The sequence below is a fragment of the Protomyctophum bolini genome (assembly GCF_963924005.1).
Source record: "Protomyctophum bolini genome assembly, chromosome: 19".
Lineage (NCBI taxonomy): Eukaryota > Metazoa > Chordata > Actinopteri > Myctophiformes > Myctophidae > Protomyctophum > Protomyctophum bolini.
In genome coordinates this window covers 23813114-23837733 of record NC_137880.1, presented here as the reverse complement: position 1 = coordinate 23837733, position 24620 = coordinate 23813114, and the positions used below count along the sequence as shown (strand labels likewise).

Genomic DNA, 24620 nt, shown 5'->3' with positions numbered 1-24620 from the left:
GGAGGCTCTTTCACAGACATTCTGCTCATATTTGGAACGGCAGAGATGATAACCTCAGATTCGTAACCTGGTGCCCAGACCATACACATCACCATCTGGGGGCCTGGGTATTATAAACAGTGTAATCTCAGCTGGTAAAGCCACATCCCAAATGGAGGGTTTAGTTAGAGAGTGATGTGTGACCCCGACCCCTCCGTCTTATATATTTAAGAATTGTAATCGGCATGATGACCGAGGGCAGAGAATCAAGGGATGGATCCCTATATCCATCCCATCCAGCCTATATGTTGGATGCTTGGCTCCATCAGTGAGTCCCAAAGTGGACAAGTTTTCAAATAATAAGCCCTGATTATAAATGTTTAAATGAAGGGGGGGGGGGGGGGGAATAGTTGCTTCTGCTTCAGCTCACAGGGCACGGTCCGTAAGTAACAGTTTTTCATATGGACTATAGTCTGAAATAAAGATTAATTGTTAAAACATCAGAAAATACACATATTTCACATGTTTGAAAACACATACAAATGGTTTCTCGGAATAGATCTGTCTGTCTTTATAGTCTTAAAGGTGGGGTAAGTGATATTTTTTGATATAACAAAAACGTTTTCATTTCTATAATCTATAAACGTATGAATGGCCGATGTTTCAGTGTAACCAGAAAACCACGCCCACTGCTATGTTTTAAGTGCACCGTCGCTATAAGTTTGAAAGTGTGTGTGTGTGTGTGTGTGTGTGTGTGGGGGGGGGGGGGGTGTACATATAGAGGGGGGTGTACATAGAGAAAGAGGCTGTGCGCCAGAGGGTTGATTATTTTAGCCTACTGATGCTCCGCTGTGACGCGCAGCCCTCGTGCGCGCTCTCGCTAGGAGCGCAGAGAGAAAATGCGCCTCTCCTCTCATCTGGACCCATAAATACGTCCAGCTTTTCCGTTACTTTTGACCTTTATTTATTTTTCTTTTCTTTCTTTTTTTAGCCTATAGGCCTACTTTCAAAGCTGGTGATGCCCTGAGCCCATTTGTTTTTGGTAGAATGAAAAGTTTCATCGGCGTCGCAGTTCTCCTGCAACTGATACCTGCGCAGGTAGGCCAACTCTGCAACATGCAAACTTTATAATATTTTATATAATGGGACATTGAAAACGTAAAACTACAACTATGCAGAGCTTGAATCGTTAGCTTTAATGCGTATGGATAGCTAGGCCTACAGTAGGCCTACATGAGGGATTAAATACCATGCAGTAGGCTATAGTGCTTAATGTATAGCCCATGTGTAAATGATTAGTAGATTTGATTGAATTGCTCATCTCTAAAATCTGGTAAAACATTCATCTCGGTCTTATTAGTTCTTGAAATCGTTTCTTACGCCTTGACTTCTCTTTCTCCTTGTGACTCTTATGATGAGCACTTCACGTGAAATACGAAGATATAATTGGAGTCACATTTGAATAGCCTTCTGGGGGAATAACCACAACCCTTAGCATTTTAACAGAGACCTTTGCAGCTTAATATTGAATGACTGTGTGGCACATTTTAAGGCACTCTTGTTGTGTTGTCTGTTGTGTCGTGTTCAATTGAATGTACAAGCTGTTTACAGTGACTATATGCTAGCTATCATTCATGTGCGCACATATTTACACAACTGGCCTTTGCAGCAGCAGGCAGCTGCAGGCAGCAGGGTCCAGCTGGGCCAGGAACTCTGCATGTTTAGATCCAGTTCAAGATTTAGAGGTTAAATTAGGGGCCTAGACCTATTCTGAACTTCTTTCAGTGGGCTATACAAGGACACCCAGTTTTGATATGCAATTGAATGGACCATGACAAATTAAAGGTATAGGGTAGCCTACCCATAGGGGTAGTGATTTCTATTCATTTATTATCATTTATTTGTTAAATGATTCTGTATTCTGATAGTAGATAGTAGATTATTTTTTACAGTAACATAGGCCTATAGGTCTGTTTCCCCAGCTCTTTAGTAAAAAAAAAAAAAAGCATTTTCGGGTCAGGATACCAATTTCATGCAGAGAAGCCATACAGGATACTGCAGGACAAACAAGTGCAATTGTGGAAGTGGAAGTGATGAGTGTTGACACAAAGAAATGAGCAGACAAACTGATACTGCAGTACTGAAGCTGATACATGGGTAGTCTCTCCTGATTGGCTGAAATCTGCAACCCTCAAAACATTTAATTTTCTGTTTATTAAAGAGCTGGAGAGACAGATACTCTCTCTAGGTCGTCCTGAGACGAGCCCTCCATCGTTGCTTCCAGTCATCCCGGTTCTCCATATAGATCTGGCCAGTTCGTTGGTGCTTTGCCTTTCTTGAGTACATCCACATATGTTAATGTTGGACGTTCTCGTGACCTGTGCGGCCGTGCCCGTGTGTTGGTTCCCACAGCACTAACTTGCTGGCTGGAAACTCTTGGGGCTGTATTTTGCGTGTCTTAAGTACCAGGTCTTATTACTTAACTTAAGACCTGGAGGCGTGATCAATGCCATTTGGCTATTCTGAGTGTCCAAAGAGCATTGGCCACGCCTCCAGGTCTTAAGTTAAGTAATAAGACCTGGTACTTAAGACACGCAAAATTGGTGTCTTTGGCAGTGTCCTGCTAGTCTCATTCTCCTGGATGGTATTTTCTGGCTCACCCTTGGCATTCCATCATACAGATTCATGTTGGTAACATTCTGGTGTAGCACCTATCTATACTTCTGCAAGGTTGGCTTCAGTGTCCAGCATTCACTGCCGTATAGGAGAACAGACTCTACCGTATAGAAGCTGAGCTTGATTTAACGGGGGAGATTGGAGTTCCATATGCTGGCCGGCCCCTCCATGCAAGTGCCTTCCTCACTTTAAGATCTTGTTCAGTTGAGTTGACCCATGAGCCTAGGTACTTGAATCCTTGACTTCCTTAGTAGTGCCTTCTGTTGTTGTCAGAGATGGATGTTCCAAAGTGATAGTTATAGTTGATAACATCAGTTTTCTTGGCATTCAGCCCGAAGACCAACCTTGGCACACTCTGCCTCAACTCTGGTTAGGAGTTTTCCTGAGCTTGTTCCACGTGGTCGGAGAGCAGGCTGATGCCGTCCGCATAGTCCAGGTCTGTCTGGACTCCTTTCCCAATACCTCCTTGCGGTATTATGGTGAGGCCAAGATCGTGCTCTCATCCACTGATGGCCTTCCTTAGCGCGTAGTCCAGGACTATGACGAAGAGGGCTACAGTAGGGTGTGCCCTTGCAGTACCCCAGCCAAGATGTCACAATCTATCAGGCTCCTGTTCCACCAAAAGAACTTTGGTTCTAGAACTGGTTCCGTTCTAGATTCTTGCTTTCAAGGAACCCTTTTTTGGTTCCAGTTCAGAACCAACTTTCATGGTTCTTCTGAACCAATTCATTTTCAGTGCAAACACTCTGAACTTGTTATTAGGCGGGGGAAATTATCTCTGACCCCAATTTATACTGGAAAGTGTCCATTTAATAATGATAATAATAATGAATTGCATTTTTATAGCGCTTTTCCAAGTGCTCAAAGCGCTTTACAATGGTTCATTCATTCATTCATACATTTAGTCCATTCAGTGTCAATTTAAATCTGAGTGTATCTAATAGTTGTACACTCTCAGGGCTGTATTTTGCGTGTCTTAAGCACCAGGTCTTATTCCCTAACTTGAGTAAACTTAAGACCTGGAGGCGTGATCAATGCCATTTGGCTATTCTGAGTGGCCAAAGAGCATTGACCACGCCTCCAGGTCTTTAGTTTACTCAAGTTAGGGAATAAGACCTTGTACTTAAGACACGCAAAATACAGCCCTCAATGTCTCAAAAAAGTATTTGGATCCCTGGTGGAGAAACAGCTATTATATAGGCTATATTGAAGAATGAGAGTGATGTGATAAACAATTAAGCTCAAACAAGACGGTACAACAACTCTTTATGTTGAGTAAGTTGGAGGCAGTTGTATTCCCTTTATTCTCCTCAGAACACATTAATCTGGCCTGCTTAGCTGCTCCCCAGCTGGAGCTTTGTATAAGAACATCGTCTAGGCTGCTAGGTCTATAACTGGCTTCAATGAAAATGTAAATGTCTGGATTCTCTCAAACAAGTTGTGATCTTCTTAATCCTACTCTATACTTTCTTACACGACGGTGTCGCTCCCGAATATATCTGAGTTTCAATATATCAGAGTTATTTTAACATGTTGAACCATGCATCTTCCAGCTGGTTTGTACAGAGAGGCCACAGCTCCCTTAGGCTGCATGGTCCCATGGGTGTGTGGGTGTGATGCTAGACACGTCTCCCAGGTGTTTCCTTTTTCCTATAATGCCCTCTGACCCTTGACCCCTTAAGAAGGGGGGGTGCTATGCAGAGCACAGTCATATACTGTACACACCACTGTTTATCAACATTGTGTCAATAGGTCTGTAATTTCAGAGACGGTACAAATGGAACTGAGTTAAATGGGCAATGAGGATTTTTCAGTGTAGATTTGGGTTGCAGACCAGTGATTCTCAACCTTTTTAAAGGTCAGCTTGATATGCATTAAACCACAGACCCCATGTGCTACAAATTACAATTTATCTTTGGGACCTCAATCTATATTGTAATGTCCTCAGTGTTATCAGGTCGATTTGGTTTCTTTCATACCCTCTCCGAGATGTTAACCTGAGAACCAGTGGTGAACACCATCTGCTATGACTGAACTCTATATTGAACTCTACTCTAGTCTAGAGTTCTCAAACCCTGCCCGAACCCGACCCGGCCCAAAAACGTCAGGGCGGCTCCATGAAGAAATAAATCTTAAAAAAAAGAATATATATAGAAATAATAGTTCTGTTCTGTCTGTTTGTGTATTTATATATATCATGAAGATGGTGCTGACTGGCATTTCACTTTTACTCTGTATAGAGTTCTCAAATTCTGCCCAAACTCGACCCGACCCGACGCTTTAGGGCCAGGTTGGGCCTAAAATCTATGCTAATTACTCGGGCCGGGCCTTGGCTCAGAGTTAGGGCCTTAATTATCAGGCCTGTTGAGAACTTTATACTCTAGTCTAGTAGAGACCATGATGTGTGGATATACACAGCGCGGTATCCTCAGAGAATGTATACAATGACCCTTAAAGGTCAACTCCCCCCAGTGGGAGCTGCAACTTTACTCCTTTGAAGATGGATAATGAGTTATTTAGTGCTGTATCGTTGCAAGTAATCAAACCCCCTTCCCAGCTTCACTCTGAGACAGAAACAGTCATTCCTGATCTCATGTAAATCTGTCTTTTTATGAATTGAAAACAACTTCATTGCCTGATCGTGGCCAGAAAGTCACGTTTGATCTCATCTGGAGTTCAGGAAACACAGACTCATGTAAATCTGTCTTTTTATGAATTGAAAACAACTTCATTGCCTGATCGTGGCCAGAAAGTCACGTTTGATCTCATCTGGAGTTCAGGAAACACAGACTCATGTAAATCTGTCTTTTTATGAATTGAAAACAAATTTATGAATTGAAAACAAATTTATGAATTGAAAACAACTTCATTGCCTGATCGTGGCCAGAAAGTCACATTTGATCTCATCTGGAGTTCAGGAAACACAAAGACTGCGTGGGCCTTGACTGGAATACACAGAGGCGTCAGACTTTGAACAAAACTGAAATTGTATCCTATATAGAATGAATAGAAGGATCTAATTATGGCCTCCTGCGTGTCTCTAGGATGCATGGTTTGCCTTATTAGATCAGACGAAACACGCCCAGATGGGTCCTGTTTGTATTAGTCACCTTAAGCAGAAGAAAGTTCACAGAAATCTAATGTGACATTTAGAAAACATATAATGAGGGAGAGAGAGAGAGATATTGCTACATATTATCTGTGGTATCTCCTGTATTAGTCACCAGAAGAAAGTTCATAGAAAATGGATGTGACATTTAGAAATAAGACAACGAGAGAGAGAGAGACGGAGACAGAGAGAGAGAGAGAGAGAGAGAGAGAGAGAATTATAGTTACATATATGCAGTATATAAGTTACAATATATGTGCAGGTTTGACCCTAGAAGTAATGAAAACAGCTGTGTGATCTGTTGGGAGGAAAGAGTTATTACTGCTCGAAAACATTTGACCTGACAGCTATACTGTAGTTGCTTGTTCATGGCTTTGATTGTGTGTGTGTGTGTGTGTGTGTGTGTGTGTGTGTGTGTGTGTGTGTGTGTGTGCGTGTGTGCGTGTGCGTGTGTGTGTGTGCACGCAAACATATTACAACACACCCTTGTTGGTATTATTTGAAGTGCAGTCTTTGCCTGAAAATCGATTTATTCGTATTATTGATGCTTTTGGTAGTCTGACAACATATAACAATGATATAACATACTGTTTAAACTACTCAAAAGTTATTGAATTATTGTCACTATAAATACTGCAGATTTCAAATCGATTGGCATCATTTGAATTATGTTTATAGTCATTATTCATTAGTCATTTCTCATTACCTATTAAACAACAACTCATACCTCCTAGTAGCACACGGTTAGTATTACCTTTGCCACCAGAGGGCGGTCTTCAATTGCAAATCATACTGCTCCTCTCAGTTACAGTATAAGCATGTTCATCTCATCTCACAGATCTCTGTACTGTGCTCTGTTCATTGGACAGTCACATAGGGGCTTGTGTCAGATTATTACCCGGATATAAAGGAAGAATGAATGTGTTTAAAGATTATTCTTTCTTGTTTTGGTGTACATAATACAGGAATCCCTCCCTTCATCAGAAGTCCCCCCAAAAAGTAAGGACCATGGATACATAATAATTACATAATTATCATCATGCATTAATCATCAGCGCCGCCCCTAAATGTGAATTGAGTAATAATGAGAGAGTTCCTCCTCTGCCATCGTTGCAGTAGTGCTGTTCCATGAGGTGTGGAGGCGGAGCATGTGTCGTCCCATGGAGCGATTGGTGGATGTAGAGCAGGAGTACCCGGGAGGGGTGGAGCATATGTTTAGCCCCGCCTGTGTTCCACTTTGGCGATGTTCTGGCTGCTGCGGAGATGCCAACCTGGAGTGCCAGCCAACACTCATACGCAACATCACTCTGCAGGTGTGTGAGTACTGTAACGAAGGGTTTCTCAAGGAACCCCAGTTAGTTAGGCCACGGACCCCATTTTGATATGATTATTTATCGCTGGGACCCCAATCTAAAATGTAAAATCTTCAGTATTCATTTAACTCCGACAGTGCACAAATGGAACCAAATGGACAGGTCTATTTGGTTCCATTTGTACATTTGTACCACTCAAGGACCCCTAGCTGGTCGTTTAGTGGTCCACTTTGATAACCACTGCTTTAACGGTCAGTCACCCTCACACATTATAAAATTGATACCTTCCACGTTTCACTTGAATGCACAGTATCAGATCAGCACTTAACTTAAAACTCCTTCCCTGCTGCCACTAGATGGCGCTAAATGGCTCAGACTGCCACGGTTTTCAGCCTGCATGGCTCCGTTAAGAACATTACAGTATGAAAACAGTGGTGGCAACACATTCTGAGCTTGCAATGATGAAGAGCATGTCGGTGTGAGCTTTTTTTTTGTGTGAGCTTTTTGCATAGATTTGTGGGATAGTTTCGTAGAACTTCTCCTTGTCCTTCCCGTCGTAGCTGTTGAGGATTACTCCATCTGAGAGATCCGGACATTATGTGGAGCTCACCTTTGTGGAGCACGAGGAATGTGAGTGCAGGTAGGTGCTGATGAATACCACCTGGGAACAATCCCTCAAATGCCATTTACAAGTTATTTCCCTATGAGAAGAACCTGCCAATGCAGACCATAAGTAAGTTAAGTAACCTACATTAATTGTTTTCTGCTCTTTTTCAGACCCCGGCGGCAATTAATACATATGAATAGTCGAAGGTGAGTAGAAAGACATTTCTGGATATCTCAATGCAAAATAGTTTCCTAAATAAATTTAGTTCACATTTGCAGTATGATTCTAACGCGTAAATACATTTTGGACACAGGAGTCATGTAAACACAATTATAAAAGAATTGAAGTTTTTCCTGAAAACTTAGGTCACGATTTAGCAGCCTCCCTGCCTCAGGTCTAAATGGGTTAAGCATACAATTTCATCCACTCTACATAGAGTTTTGAAAGATACAGTATATTTTTTTCTGCAAAGCATATTTCTGCCAATTGTATAACAGTTTTTGCATGATGTATGACCACTAAAACAACTGTAAAGAGAATGAAAGAGTAAAGAGAATGATGCCAACAGGCTTGTTTGTAGGGGGGGGGGGCACCAAACCAAGTTATTGGGAATATTTATTTTTAGCCGATATAAAAAAATACCACAAAATAGCTGAACCATTTATCTTTTTTTAATTTATTTTTTATTTTTATCCCACGATTTTGTAACCCAGTTTTTTCTTATCACCCAGCGCCAATTATCTAATGTAATCCTGGGCGCTACACTTCCTCTGCCAACCCATTTATCATTTCTGATTGGGTGGGCAGCATTTTTAGAGGAATTTAGACCCGGCTGAACACTGTGTGCCATCAGTGCTGTGGTCAGATACTGTGGTCTTGATGGAAATTGGGTTACTGTTGGTCAAAGAAGGAGAAGATAGATAGATGGATAAACTGATATGATGATATCCCCCCATATATTAGTCCCTCCTGGGGCAGGCTAAAACCGGCCCTGACATCAACATGACAAAACAAACAGTGTAGAGCATACTGTAGCACGTCCGATTTGTTATATTGCCTCTCTTACAGTATATTAAAATAAAGAAGTACCCGAAGGCTTTCAGCTTTCAGAACTTGAGAGCTAGCATCATTCTCTTTATGTTGAACTCTTTGGAGCCGTGCACATAGAGTTATGGCCGTGCACCTGGCAGCCTGGCAGGTTTGTTGTATCGTTCATTTTGACAGAAGGTGTGCTCGCATTCCTCTTAGTTTGTTTAGCTGTAACCACCAGCAAATGCATGACAAAGGACTCATATCATGCAGCATCATCATTCTTCAGAGTTCTGTACATTTATATTTATTATGTTTATTGATTCCCAGCAGCAGTCAGTCTGTGAGGAACAGACCGAGGAGGAGGAGGAAACACAGGAAAAAACTAAAAGACTGTGGCAAGTAAGAAAGAGATGATTTATCTGCATGAGTTGGATCATACTGTCCTTCACACACTCTTTCTGTATCTATCTGTCTGTATCTTCTATTTCTCTTGCTCTCACATATCGTTGCTGTCAGGCAGAAACCTCTTATCTCTATATTCTAACTTTTTGTGTTTTACTTTTTTCCTAAATTAATACCCTACAACGCCTATGTGATCATTCTACATGCAGCGTCACACAGAAGCATCAAAAGCATCCACACGGCCATGTTTCGAACTGCTACTTTTGATATTTTTGCATTTGAATCCTAAAAATGTACAGTTTTGGACACATGAGGTTTACATCCGACACACCCGACGATATAGTCACGCACGCAAGCACGGTCGCACACTCACGCACTCACAACCCCTTCACACAGTGAAGACTGTTGCTTGTCACAAATAACAGATTTGTCACACAAATTAATTTTCCAGACAAATGACTGAAAACTGATTTCTTTTTTTTCCTCTTACATCCCCCCCCAGCTATTAATCTCACATGTACAGTACCACATTTTCACAACTTTTACTTAACTACATTGCAAAAGTACCATACTTTTCATGTAAACAAGCATCAGCTGGTCACAGACACACACACACACACACACACACACACACACACACACACACACACACACACACACACACACACACACACACACACACACACACACACACACACACAGTCACACACACACACACACACACACACACACACCTCCCCTCTGCAGTGCTCTAAGTTAAGATGAAAGTGACTGCAGTCTATTTCATTTCCCTCCAAAAGCCAAAAGTAATTTCTTTATTTATTAAATCGCTTTAAATTGTCACCTGTTTGAATCGATTGAAATCGATTTACGATACATCGCGTTATTAACTTGGAAATCTGTCATTTGTGATGAGCAACATCATTGTAGGAGCCATGAATTGGATTCTGGTAATATGTTGGTCAATGAAATGAATGGACTGTCACTGGTGTTAATGTGATTGATTGATGGGCATAGGGGCGGATCTGGTTCACTCAAGAAGGTGGCCTGTTCACCTGGCTGACACACAGTGAGAGAGAGGGGGTGTGTGGGACGCCATACTTTTTGTTGACCGCTTTATTTTGCTTTATTTACGTTGATCGCTGTGATTACTTGGATTTATGTTTGAGCATTACTTTAATAAACCCCTTAAACGCATTGTTTTGGATCCAGTGAATTCCTTTTTTTTTGTGGAGCAGAGCGCGTCTGACAACCTGGCCCATCCCATCGCCTCTCAGCGACTTTAACATCAGTTTCTCATGTAGTCGCTTTACAATCATCCTGCACCAAAGTATAAAATATGCTTGCTTAATTAATCCCTTGTGACACCGACAACAGTATGAATCAGGCTTTTGGCTTCAACATTCAGACATGTGTGGGTACTTTAAGCACTGTTTGTGCAGTGGGATGAGACGGTGCAGCCGTGTCACATTACCTCTCAGCTGTCCTTCTTGGCAGACATGCATTATGATCTAGTGGCCACAGATGGCCATGTTGTGTTTGTGTCCAAGGATGCCCAATATTTAGAATCAAACAAAACATTTCTCAATGCCACTATGACTCTGAGAGTGTGAAAAATTGACCCAAATGGGCCCGTAGGGTATATACATAAAAGGAAGAAGAGTACAGCAAAAGGAAAGAAAAGCGGCCTGTGGCCTTGTGCCGTTGACCAAATCACAGCAGTGTTGACAGCACTCCTCCTCCCTGTGATATTGCTTAAATGTCAAAGCAGATACAGTCTGTTATCTACATCTAGGCCTACTTGTTATTCTGATTCTTCCTGATAAAGCCCAGGGTGTACTGATGGATTCATAATACGGCATTCTACTTTCCTGTCAGTATTATACCCACTTTTGGAACTTGAAACAATCTTATCTGGTCTTTGAGCAGACCAAAGATGATTCTCTTTATCTCAAGAATATAAATCTAAACCCAGCCTGAACCCGCAGAATTAATTGAGGAATTCAGCTCAGACAGACATAATGTCCTGTCGTGTGGTTCACGGAAAGCCTGCCCTATTTTAACCCGAAGCATATTATGTAACACGGACAGAGAAATTGGCTCAGTCACCGCGGCCCTGGAACATTGCGCCATTGTCTTTGTCTTAAGCTTAATTAATACTCCATTGCATAGTGGTGTCTCTTCAGGCCAACGTCTCGTGACATGGTGTTAAATCATTAGAAAAAGTGGTTCTTGTCGACAAGAGACGCCATCATATGACGGACTATAAATTTGGCTTTGCGTTGAGGAGAGCTGTGTAGGGAAGGGTGTTTTATCATGGCTGACTAACGGTACAGTAGCTCCCACAGAGCAGGGCCGAAGGAGAAAACACAGGAAGGGTGCCACCAACTGTGTCAACTAGATAGATAGATAGATAACCGCTGTGCAACCGTTGCCCTCCCACTTAAACTCTATTCCAAAAATGACAAGACAAGACAAGATCCAATCTCCTAGTTTAGCTAATGCATTGTTAGCTTGAAGATTATTTCTTGTCGGCAAGCATGAAGGCAAACGCCTTCATGCTACAGAGAATAAAGTAGGCTTTAGTTTATTATTTAAACTTTAAAGCATGGAAGCGTCTTGGTTTAGTTTACTCAGTTTATTCAGCTTCCCCATTAGCTGTTATACATGGCAACGGCTACTCGGGACAAAGGCTCAATTAAGAGGCTGGTGACACCTACTGTATATGGTTACAGCCAGACTCCATCATCGAGCACATTTTGTTTTGTTTTTGTAAAAGTGTATGAACATTCTTCTCTGTGATGATTTGGTGGAGGGGTGCCCCCTGTTGCTTGTGATTTTGTTTTGTTTTTGTAAAAGTGTATGAACATTCTTCTCTGTGATGATTTGGTGGGGGGGTGCCCCCTGTTGCTTCTGAGTCCATTGAGCAATGGCGATAATAAGCTTGAGTCACAGTTAGCCAACCAGCTCAGTGGCCTTGTGGTTAGAGTGTCCGCCCTGAGACTGGGAGGTTGGGGTTCAATCCCCAGCCGGGTCATACCAAAGACTGTAGAAATGGGACCCAATGCCTCCCTGCTTGACACTCAGCATCAAGGGTTGGATTGGGGGTAAATTACTAGCGATATGTGACATGTCCAGGGGGTGTACTTGTACATCAAGCTGCCTCACGCTACAGAAACAGGAGATTCTGCCCTATGGGCCTCATGGCTCGGCAAGGCTACTTTACAGTTAGCCAAATGACTCTGCCGTCTGCCTGTTGTAATGGGACTTGATGGCGTCACCCGTGGCCTCGTTAAGCTGGCGTTCCTCCAGTTATTTGCCTCCTGGTCTTGTGTTCCTCTCGCAAACAATGGTTTACTGGTCTTGTTGTCAGATAGAGACATCTGAAGTAATGAACATTTTATGTTTTTGTGTTATCTGATGATTATTCTCAGCGAGGTGCTCATACACTCTAGCTTTTGTTTGCTTTACCTGTTTACCTTCTGGGGTTTGAATGATTGGATAGTTTATTAGACAGAAATCTAACAGCAACATAGTACAGTTAAACACTTATAATCCAAAAGGGATAGCACCAAAACAAGTCCTTGCGGGAAAGGTGGGTGATCATTTCCTCTCCCTTGGGCCTGCTGAAAGGTGGATTTTCAGGCCTGTTTTAAAAGATGCAAGTCACCTGCATTTTTTGAGGGAAGGGGTCAGGGCATTCCACGCTTGAGTGGCAGTGCTCTAGAAGGAGAATTTACCAATATTTGTTTTGAAAGTGGGTGGTACCAGATCGTTGTTCTCGCTCCCTCTAGTATTGTGGCTGTGGGTGTGGCTCACTTTTTTTAGGTAGTTAGTCAGGTGTACAGGCACTGAGGGCATTGAGGGCAAGGCTGCATTTACAGAATAGATTCTGAAAATGCGCTTATTCAGGAAATCCCTTTTATAATGGCCTTTTTAAAATTAGTAGATTAGTAGAATGTCCTTTTTTAAATTAGTAGATTGTTGTGTATCATTTTTGTTTTATATTTTATTGTTTTATTTATTTATTTCAGGACCATACCAGTGTCAACACCAATTGTCTGTTCACAGCTTTGGCCATATGTCATAACTGAACATTTTCCTGCTTAAATAATGAAAACATTGCTAGCCAAACCTCATTGTGTACCGTATGGCACACAATGAGGTGCCGTATGGCACATTAAAACTTTGTGCAATGTGCACAATAACATTATGGGTCTTCAGTTTAGGATTTAACAGTGTAGTAGTAGTGATAGCACTGCAGTCCTGTTGTAACCTGTGTTTGTCTGATTGTGTACATCAGGTGTCAGCACCCACCCCCCTAGGACGATGTTGATTGATCCTGACGTCTGTTCAACGTGAAGAAACAACAGCTCTTTGGACCGGTCTCACACGCACGTACACACACACACACACACACACACACACACACACACACACACACACACACACACACACACACACACACACACACACACACACACACACACACACACACACACACACACACACACACACACACACACTGGTCAACCATGCATGGCTTTCTACAACGTTATGCTGTTTATTCACATCCATGTATGCACCATGTATTCATGTCTCCAGACATGGTTTAAATTAAAATGTACATTATTTCTACAGTTGACAGTCATTCAGGTTGAGGGAGTATGTACTGTAGGTCCTCCTCCCTGTCCTGCTCCAAGGCTTTTGCTGGACAGTCACTATATGGACAACACTTAATTGTCTCACTACCCCCGACCTACCAATTCACACCAGTTTGACCCAGACTGCTGCTGATGAAATTACCAAAACAGTTCAGAGTCATTTTCATTAAAAAAAGATAATAATATAGGAAAGAAAACTAGATAAAGTGCCCCTCGGGGCACAGGTCTCCACGAGGGCAGGTCAGGTTGTGGCCCCCTGGTGGCGCTATAATAGGCCAATGTGAAAAGGGTGCCATTTCTTCTTATGCCTTGGATGGCAATTGGATGATTTGAGGCATTTTGTTCCAAAAATGTGTTTGGCAAAACTCCACCTGTTGGTGGCGCTATAACAGGCCAATGTGAAAAGGGTGGGATATATTCCTCAGCCTAGTAGGAAAGTCCTTGAAAGATTTCACGTAAATTACACGCTGCGTTCATGATTTGAGGCTTTTTGTTCCAAAGGGGCCAATCCTGCAAACTTTGAAAGCCAATGTTAGCCAATTCGGATGGAATATGAAATATCAGACAGATCCGGCTTGAACACATGATTATAGAGATAGTGTGTAACTATTTGCGGGTTTTTTGGACAGAATCTAGCGGAGTAATATCCAAAAAAAATTCAAAAGTCGGCCTCCTGGTGGCGCTATAACAGGCCGTTCTGGAAAGTTTTGTGCAGAGGTCGTTGGCATCCAGGGAGTGTACGTGCAAAATTTGATTAGCTGTACACCGACGGACGGACACACACACGGACTGAGTGCAAAACATATATACTCTCTCCCCATGCCTTCGGCCTGGTGGAGACAATTATTAGAAGAAATTGCTGCATACTGATGGCATGCTAATATGACACTTATTGTGTCTTGTTGTGTCCAAGTGTCATCATGTCATGAAGATATTATTTATTGGCACTGTCATTGAACACATGTATTATTTAATCTACTCTGTGTAATTACTAATTACCGGTATGGAATGCTACAATTTAATGCTTGAATAAAATGTGTGTTAGAATGCTGATTGTGACTTTTGTGTTGGGGTTTAGTCTAGGGCAGGGTTTCCCTTTTAAACATGCTTGCTTTTATCCACTTTCAACCTGGTATCCGTATCCCTTTGGGCATGTAATTTTATTGCACATTGCGATGTATTACAAACATGCGTGAGTGTGCGTGCGTGCATGAGTGTGAACATGTGGGGGATTGTTAGGTGTAAGAACAGGGGGCTCTGGGTAAAAATGGTTAGGAACCACATGAGAGGTTACAGTGACCTATTTATCTTTTCCAGGACTTGGAGAGGCTGTGGTAGGCCTACTATTTCTGGTTTTCATTCGTCTAGTCTAAGCTAATGTCTACACAAGCATTTGTTGTTATGAAGCAGTTTAAAAAGATTGCTATTTTCATTGGCAAAGCAAGCAGATGGGAGACTGCAAGTGGGGGGGCCCTACGGTCCCAACCAGTCCCAACCAGTCACACATTGGTGTCAAACACCGATGCTGCAGATGCGTGAATTTACCCATATTGTCCTAGGGGTTGTGGGCAGTTTTACATTAAATCTCTAAAAGAGAATACCAGCACTCACGGACCTGTCCATTAAGGCACTTTTATTTTATTTATCATTTGGCATGGTACGCTGCAGAGCAGACTGCACAGCGTACGTGCTTTGGCGTCATGCCTTCAGCGTTGTTGACACTATATTGCTGTCATTTCGATTGGGCCTTTTGACCTGGGCCTCGATTGGGCCTTTTGAGAAACCAACAATACACAGGGAAGACATATTTGAATTTCTAACCACACCTGGGGGTCTATTAGAATAATGTTAACTCCACAAGTACAAAAATCACTGTACTGCATCTTTAACCACTTAACTATAGTTGGATTGAGTGGAATGACTCAGGGTTTGAGGAACCGTATAAAACAGGCCTTCAAAGGACAGCCACCACGATATTCAGTCGCCCTATTACTTTGAATGGTGTTGCTTGTTCTTGATAGTTGATACTATTCTCTTTTCGTTCTACACTGATCTACAAGTTGTGATTTTTTGTTTTTAGTTTTCCACAAATATGGATGCATTGCTGGGGTTCAACTGGTTAAGGGACTGTTGTTTTGTGTCCACATAAATATAGCCTTTTAACACAGAAAATTACAGTTTTTGGTAGAACCCTCCACCCTCCATATCCAGGGAGGGGGGGTCCCTGGATATACTGATACCCAATCATTATGTAGGAGTAATAGGCCTGTGGCACTGCCTCTTTAAGAAAAAACAAAACAAGGAATTAGCCTACTGTTGTAATTATTGTGCTCAAACAATGACTTCGGTCGCATGATGTACTCACAGCTGGGTACTCATTATCAGGCATGGCGCTGTCTCGTACAGATAAGACATTTGAGTGCACTCTATTATCATTACGAGAGTGTGTGTGTGTGTGTGTGTGTGTGTGTGTGTGTGTGTGTGTGTGTGTGTGTGTGTGTGTGTGTGTGCGCGCGCGTGTGGCGCATGTGGCAGCAAGGGCAGTGTCTTGAGTGTACAGGGTTTGATGAGGGCCCAGGTAGGGCTGGGCCTTAATTTTCGTGCCTGTTGAGAACTCTAGTTTTCGCCGGCTGCACTAATAACTTTGAATGGACAGGTAATACATGTCCACCGGTCAAAAGGGAGACATCGAAGAGGAAAGGATCAACATATGTAATGTCAGAACAGGTCAGCTCCATAGGCTATATGGTGATCTACGGGTTTGAGGTCAGATGTAGAGTTGCTGGCCGGCTCCATATGCAGATTTATGTTCTTCTCCATGTAGCCTATGGCTATCCAGGGTTTGATGAGGGCAGTGTCGTGATCTTCATATAGAGACGGCCATATATGGAGCGTGTCACAAGGAGTGATGGACTGACGGCCATATGGTGGTGTGACTTGTCATGAGGCGTGATGTCATGAGGCATAATGGACTGACAACCATATATGGAGGCGTGATCACCTGACTGACGGACAGGTGTTCATAGTAATCTGTGACCTAGTCGCAATCATTTATTACATAGTATGCATTACTGATTACATTACTGAGTGATTTATCTAAATATCTCAAATTGGAACCTAAATATTTTGCAAAAGCGCCAACAGTTTTCTATTTCAATTAGTCCAATTATTTGGATAAAGAAAATACACTACTGCACAGTATATTTTTTACTTTAAAGAATGTGTCTAATTTGCTTTTAAGAACAAATTGTATTAAACTTCTCCCTAATTATTTATACACCTAGAATCTAGGCCCAGCCTAGATGGATTTGTGAAAGAATGGGTGCATGATAGCGGTACTAAGGCACATTGCACAGCAGCACACACACCTTTTGTACTGCAGCTGAGTACAGCTGAGCACTCGTGTGTGCTGTGCTGTGCTCTGGGCACGTGCACAGGACTCTGGGTACAGTGAGGGAGTGTACTGTTTACTACTGTAGTGTACATGCACACACCGTGATCACCGCCAGCGGTTAGTCGTCTTACTGTAAGGTTAATGTGCAATGTAATGTACCAACCAGGACGCTATACGCTCCACATACGCCACGTCACTGGATTCCACATACTCTACATCGGAAAAGCCTGCCCTGCACTGTGAAGTGTTTCAGTGTGTGTGCATCATAAAGCGGACACAATGTCCTCAACTTGCCATACATTTAGATGGTGGCTCTGGCTCACGTTTTCTGGCCTAATGCCAAATGGGCCATCCAATCGGAGACTATGGAACGCACATGGTGGGCGGGCAATGTGCGGGGGCGAGGCCGTGACGCTGCCATAACTACAACTACTATGGGCGAGGCCGCGCCCCCTATCTTCCAAATATGGCACGTTGAAGTACAAAAGGATATCCTTGATCTCGGTTGTTGTTGTTGTTGTTACTGGTCGTCTGGAACATTATTTGTGGATCGTCGGGAACAAATCCACAGCTATCTTTCAATCCATACGTGCATACGACGCTTCCTTCCGTATGGAGAGAATCGTGGGATTCTTCCATCATCACACTTTAATCTAGGGAGAAAGTCCGCGGCGCTGCGTGTTACATTGCATCCCGCCCCGTGTCTGAACGACACCCCCACCCGCAGGGGGAGGAGCGGAGGAGGACAGCCCCGTGGTGGTCCCGTGGACTGTATCGTGGAACGGCGGAACACGGAGTTCCAGCGTGTATTGTACATGTACTACTGCACACACACAGCGTCTGCGGCACAGCCTGGCGCTGGCACACACACAGACACAGGAGCCACACAGCACACACTAACTAACTCCGTCCTCAGCGTCCTGGGTTACTTTACCGCTGCTCCTGCTTCGAAACCATGGATCGTGGAACACACACAAAGGTATGATTGATTGAAAATGTTATTTCACATTATGCAGAATGGGTACATTTCAAACGAAAGCACAAGTCAATTAAAAAACTGTTATGGACGATGATAAAGCATTTACACTGTGACTTGTTTATAACAGGTTCCACCATTTTCAATTAATCAGATAGGCAGGCTTGATGTGGCCATGATATCAGTTGTTTATTTGTGTTTTATTCGTGTGTAAATAGATTATCTACTAATATATGTAGATGGATAGAAACAAAATATTCTGCTCACTGCAGATCCTATACACTACTGCTATTATGTTATGTGTATTCCAGTTTACGGCATGTTTTCTGTCATTTGCTTTTGTCATATTGTTTTTGTTTATTATTTTGAGCATAACCCATGCATGTCTCATGCATGTTAACTCATGTAGACTAGACCCCCAAATGCATGTTCTACATCGTGGCTACAAGAAAACAGTAGAGGCTGGATGGATTTCAGTTTAAGTTCAGTTTAATTTGATGATGGAGTTGTCAAATTAACGGATCCACTTACTAGACCCCCTAGTTAATATGTATTTGGCCACAGACCCCCATCTGAAAGGAATGTGTGCCAGGGACTCCCATACAAGATTTGTGTTGTTAAAATGTAATAAATAAAGAAACACTGGTGCAATAACACTCACATACATACAACCACTGCAACACCCATTGTAACCAACGACCAACTACTCGTTTCTTCCAGGTCCAACATTTTCTAGGTCAGGAGATACTGATGGAGACATGTGGTGGTGAGCTCCAGAAACAAGGACATACACATCACAGCACTGCAGGGAACACAAACACGAGGATGACGAGCACCAAGAGGAAGGCCGAGGGCCACAGCAGGTTGACGGGCAAACTGCGTACCATGAAGTCCTCCGGGCGTTCCAGAACGGACTCGGAGAGGGACTCCGGTTTCTCAGGTTGGTTCCGCCCTCCCGTAGCAGTGGAAGGTTAACTATGTACATTTACTCAAGTCAAGCACAGTACCTAAGTAAAACATTTTGAAGTACTTTTACATTACTTAAGTATGTGGATCTTTTATATGTTATAAGTTGTACTCCATCACATCTCAGAGGCAAACATTGTACTTAATGGTTTTTACTCCACTACAATATTTTATCAAGTGTTACTTTGTAGATTTTTATTATTATTACAAAAACATAAAACGTTCTTGAGTCTTTTATACTTAATCTATTCGAAAATGGATGCGACACCTTGTGAGCTAGATCTGCTCTTTTTTTTTCCTTCTTTTTTTTGAGAGAGAGAAAGAGAGAGATTTAGACACGTTTCGAATATAGGACTTTTCCTTGAGTTTTAAACAGTATTTCTACCCAAGTAAAACATCCTGAGTACTTCTTCCACCACTAACTGTCCTCGCCGCAGTCTCCTGTGTCTTCACTGTGCAGTGTGTCACATGGTTGTAACCTACTTTCTTCCTGACCTGTAGATGTGGGCTCAGTGATCGCGCTGGACATCACCGACTCGGAGGACTCTCCCCGGACTGTTGTGGGCTCCAGTCCTGGAGCGCATCCCTCCCAGCTGGCAGTGGTGGGGGGCTCCTACTCCAACCTTTCTCCTGTGATCATCATGAACAATGTCTTACTCAAACAGGTATTCTACTACACACACACACGCACGCACGCAGGAACAAACAGAAAGGGGGTCACACTGTATACTAGTATAGCATAGTTTCTGACATTAACTCAATGCTTTCAACTCACCTGCACTAGTCTATTACACAAATATACTGTATAGGCCTCCCACTAAGCCTACCACTACTGCGATATATGGTGGATCATGTTCCTGCACAACATGACTTCTCGCTGAATAGCCTATTAGCCATTATACAGACCTGTGTCTGTGCAAGAAGTAAAAGCCAATGAAATAGCTAGTAGTACTTCCTCTGCCTCTGGAGGCACCCGAGTATCACATAAATGAGGCGACTAGTCCTCACAGCTGACCCGGGTTCAAATCTGACCTTTGGCTCTTTGCCCTCTCTCTGCTCACTGTCTCTATTTACTTAAAACAATATATATACCGTTTCACTTGATATGATTGAAACAACTTTCCGGTTTATATACAGTCAGTGTTTGAAACACGGCGGCTTGTTATAGTTCCCCTTTGTTACAGCCACAACAAAATAAACTCTGCTTTGACATGCTCATAATCCAAGGCCATGGAGACAAGGTTGCATAAACATCCTGAGCTTTACCAGAGAGTGTGCACTGTAGCAAGTGTCCACACATTTCTCGCCCGATTGAAAGCTATTGTAACGAGCTCAAATATTTATCCACATCTTCCTCACGAGAGGCGTGAACAAAGAAAATATTCCTACTCAGGGGGAAAAAGGAGGTGATTGCTCGGATGAAGGCAACAGAGCCTGTGGAGCCATGGGTGCATTACGTTCTAGTTCGTTCAAAGCTCAAACTACACTCTTAAACCTGGCGTCCGTATTTTGGGCATGTCATTATACACAAAAGAGTATTACAGAGGTCACAGCTGAGCTGAGCTTGTATATCAGCCTTTTATTATTATTATTCTGCAATTGTTGTATGACAAAGTCAGGGCTTGAGTGGTTAAATCTGGGGCAGGGTCACCCACTAATCACACGATCAAGGCCAAGAGCCTCTGGACAGTCAGTCTGTTCAGAGGGGATAAAAGAGGGTAATAACACTGCAGAACAATGCAGTTTTGAGCATGTAGTCTCCCATTAATTATAATAATTTAAAATATATTAAATGTTACTATTTTATTATTGATTATTTTATTATTATCTTAAAATGTTTAAGCAAGAGTAAAACTAAATTAATGTACGGTATATGCATTTATCTACATTCTATTCCGACATCAACATGACATCAGTTCAGTAAAAAGTCTTCATACATGCTGATACCAATATGTCTGTGATAGGCCAGTATCAGTCTAGCTCTAGTAATATATAGCTCCATGTATTTGCCATTTGTTACTTTTGATATCCGTGGCTCATACACGTGCTTCCTTTTTTCCACAGCCTGAGACCCCGCCTGCTCTGAGGCCCTGGGCGTTCAGTCCCGCTGTGGAGGTGGTCCAGCCAGTGGTCCAGCAGCCTCAGGTGGTGTTTCTGCAGCCGGTGGTCTCTCGCTCTAAGGAGGCCACCTCCAAACACAGACGCCCCAAGAAGTATCTCCCCATCCTCAAGTCGTACCCCAAAATCGCACCCCATCCTGGAGGCGGCCACGGCTCCTCTGGAAGAAGTACCACTTCCTCTTCTTCCTCGTCCGGTTATTCCTCTTCTTCCTCAAGCTCTGGAGAAAGTGGCATTTCCAGACACCGTGAGCGTTCTCATCACAGGCACAAGCACCAGCAGAGAGGCCCATCCGTTCACTCTAGCAGTAGTTCCTCCACAGCCAGTCTGTCTCCTGGCGCTGTACCACCTTTGCTTCTTCGGCGCCTCGCTGCGCCCCTGACGGACAGCAGCAGCTGCAGCAGCCCTTCCAGTGAGAGGCCCTCGCCTGCCGTCAGCCGATCAGGGTTGTCTCCCAGCCAGTGTCTCACTCCCTTGTACTGCTTCGAAGACCCAGAAGAGGCCCTGCCACTCCCCGACGCGGCTCCCTGCATCGGCGCCGCCGCCGAGCAATACAGCTCGGACAGCAGCGGATGCACCGATGGCGAGCCCGACGCCAAGCGGAAGCGTTTCTCCAACACTTACAACATCCTGAGCAAGTCCGGGCTGCTGGACATCACACTCAGAACCAAGGAGCTGCTCCGGCAGAACCGCCGCACTCAGACGGACTTGGACCGACTCAAGGAAGAAACCGCGCTCTTCCTCAAGGCAATGCAGACTTTGCAGAGTGGGGACAGTAGCGTCTTTGTCCGGCTACAGGGCAGCCTCCAGGAAGAGGACCGGGAGAGGGAGAAAGAGAAGGGTGTCCAACTCCAAACCACTGACTAGACCTAGACTAAAGGTCAGATGGTAATCCTTTAGACTCAGATTGGGGGAAAGCATGTTTGGGGGTTGTTGTTGGAGCTCACAAAAGACATGCTGAGCTGGCAGTAATATGACCCACAACAAATCCACCCCGCAGCCAGCCATAGCATGCTGTGACCTATATTCTGTCTGCAGTCTGCTTTCAGAAAGTCACTGGACAGTCATTGTTGGTGTGGTGGTCCATGACCATGTCTGCATCCCTTCCACCGACTTCCTCTTAACCACTTTCAATATGGTGACACGTCACTTTTGTCAGCTATTTTTACCATGCGTCATATGGTTGACTATAGTTTCTGACTTAATATAGTGCCACTGCAGACTTTAATAAAAAAAGAAAAGCGCCACTGGCCTCGGGATGAATACTTTCTGTAGATGAAAATCTATGAGGATGGATATTATTTTATAAGTGCACAGCACAAAGTGTCTGGTGGATCTAAAATTGAAAGAAAATCTGATAATTATAATCAGCTCTAGCCCCATTGATGCTGAGGTGCACTTCAACTCAACAGCACTTGTATAGATACTTCAAGAGCAGCTTTTCAAAAGAAACGAAAATTCTGTAGAACTCAAAAATATGCTTATGTCATTGAAATGACAATGTGGCTTTATCGGCGAGAGCATAATATCGGGCTCATTCATGAATGTGTCCGGTTCCTCAGACCCATAGCTATTGAGACAATCCCATAGACATCCCTTATAAATGTATCCATATAATATTCAGTTCAATGAATGTAATATTCATATAATATTCAATCAATTATTGCCTAAACCAACTTACACATGATTTGGAATTAGTTTTGTTGTGCTCAGACTCTGAGATGACAAGAAGAATGCTGAAGTAATGCTTGCCATCGGGAGACCAAACACTACTGTGTACTTCCAAACATTGAATCCTCAATAATGGGTGTCGATGAAGCACATGCGACACATGGATCGTGTCGCGGCGATACCAATAATGCCTCAATTCTCTCTTTTCAGTGTGTTGGCTCAGACCAGTCTGAATCTCGAAAAACAGGAGAATACTGTGCCTCAAGTCTTATTATGGTTCGTGCTGTATTCGGAAACGGTTTGAGTCCTCAATGGGTTTGGCACAGTTCTGCGATAGGCCACCACATTCTCTCTAAAATAACATTCCCATCATGTTGATGGAATGCTGGTAATACTTTGCTACTACGAGTGTAGTAGCAAATGGTTCATACAAGCATTAACCAGGCCATCGAGGTATGGACTGCACTTCCTAATCACAATCTATTTATTTATGACTTTGTGGGTTGTTTTTGTCTTTTTTAAGGGCAGGGGATATCGTTATTGTGTGTGTATTTTGCATCACTTGTTACAAACTAAGTGTACAGTTGTTTCTGTTCTGAGTTTGTATTTGGAATGATGAATTGCGGGAGAAACTTTAAACTGAATCGATGCGGGCAAAAACAGCCCTCAAGACAATTCCACTAGGGAAATGCAGTAGTGCTGCATCAACAAGACCGTTTCATTCAAGTATGTTTTTTATATAACAAACAGAAAGTGAACACTGTGGTTCACCATTGTAAATATGTGCAGAGTTTGTGTCACAGCGTTTCTCCATTGTAATTTTGTGTTTCTTTTCTCTTTTTTAAAAACTGTGTGTACTGTGTACAGTGTAGAATAACGCCTTTAATATCAAACATGATATTATTAGTTTAAAGGGTTTGGATTTGCACTGAGTAGCTCCCCAGCAATTTTATACTGAGAGGTACTTTGAGGCAGCTATTGAGGCGCATGTGAAACACAGTCTGCAACGGTCTGTTTTTTAGGTTTACACTTTATTTGAAGTGTCTTCTAAGGCATTATAAGCACAATATAAGCTGATATGGGCTATTCATACAGTACATTGCAAAATCATGTTGATTAAATTAACCTCATTCATTACCTCATATGAAACCTACATTATTACCTCATATGAAACCTACACGCATTATAATAATTTATTATGCCATGCAAATGCAATGTGTTATAAATAACGCATATGTTTTTCATGTCTGTGTTGCGATTTAAAAAATAGCCATACAGATTGACCTCATGTGTTAGGATGTGAAGATTGTATGGAGTTTAAGCATGGTGTATTATGATGATTACAACGCACTCACCTGGCTTACGATCGTGTATGATGCCTTTCATTATTTCCTTTTAAAAGGATGATTTGTATTCCTCTGGTCTTGTAATGTGCTTTTGAGTATATAAATAAATTCTTGTTAAATTGTCAAAGCGAAGGTTTGAAATGCTGTTGGATACTTGTTTTATTTATGTGTTGCTGACCCAAGAAACTGGGCAGATGCGTCAGATTAAAGAAAAGGAAAAACTAAATTATTTCAATGGCCATGATTTGCGCTTTGTTCTTCATTGTAATGAAGTAGGATGTTTCTCCTGTGCTTAGTGAAAGCCTTAGGGAGAAACCTTGTTTTCTGGTGGTTGAGATTTCCTTTTTTCTGTGTACAGTGCAAATGG

At 42.7% G+C, this 24620-nt stretch overlaps 2 protein-coding genes across 3 annotated transcripts; both read left to right on the top strand.

The window, feature by feature from the left end:
* The first annotated feature begins 932 nt into the window (after window positions 1-932).
* Window positions 933-14724, top strand: LOC308334242 (vascular endothelial growth factor A-like). Of its 2 annotated transcripts, none has more exons than XM_080790883.1 (7): window positions 933-1077; window positions 6730-6763; window positions 6881-7077; window positions 7638-7717; window positions 7855-7890; window positions 9047-9115; window positions 13422-14724. In XM_080790883.1, exons 1-7 carry the CDS (start codon window positions 1027-1029, stop codon window positions 13441-13443), a joined length of 489 nt encoding a protein of 162 aa, XP_080647009.1. In that variant the 5' UTR covers window positions 933-1026; the 3' UTR covers window positions 13444-14724. The 2 variants fall into 2 exon arrangements, with proteins under 2 accessions (XP_080647009.1, XP_080647008.1); XM_080790882.1 differs by having other exon boundaries at window positions 9044-9115.
* Window positions 14725-17946: 3222 nt separating this feature from the next.
* cipcb (CLOCK-interacting pacemaker b) lies at window positions 17947-24457 on the top strand. Its single transcript, XM_080791302.1, has 4 exons — window positions 17947-18155; window positions 18873-19092; window positions 19620-19783; window positions 21183-24457. The coding sequence occupies exons 1-4, from the start codon at window positions 18132-18134 to the stop codon at window positions 22101-22103; spliced, it is 1329 nt and encodes a 442-aa protein (XP_080647428.1). The 5' UTR covers window positions 17947-18131; the 3' UTR covers window positions 22104-24457.
* The last annotated feature ends 163 nt before the right edge of the window (window positions 24458-24620 follow it).

What these genes read in the sequence shown, in the direction of transcription:
- LOC308334242 (XM_080790882.1), top strand. Translation starts at nt 1,027, where the DNA reads ATGAAAAGTTTCATCGGCGTCGCAGTTCTCCTGCAACTGATACCTGCG. An exon ending in TACGCAACATCACTCTGCAG is followed by an intron (nt 7,078 to 7,637) that starts GTGTGTGAGTAC and finishes TTCCCGTCGTAG; the next exon opens with CTGTTGAGGATTACTCCATC. An exon ending in CACGAGGAATGTGAGTGCAG is followed by an intron (nt 7,718 to 7,854) that starts GTAGGTGCTGAT and finishes GCTCTTTTTCAG; the next exon opens with ACCCCGGCGGCAATTAATAC.
- cipcb (XM_080791302.1), top strand. Translation starts at nt 18,132, where the DNA reads ATGGATCGTGGAACACACACAAAG. An exon ending in ATCGTGGAACACACACAAAG is followed by an intron (nt 18,156 to 18,872) that starts GTATGATTGATT and finishes CGTTTCTTCCAG; the next exon opens with GTCCAACATTTTCTAGGTCA. An exon ending in ACAATGTCTTACTCAAACAG is followed by an intron (nt 19,784 to 21,182) that starts GTATTCTACTAC and finishes TTTTTTCCACAG; the next exon opens with CCTGAGACCCCGCCTGCTCT.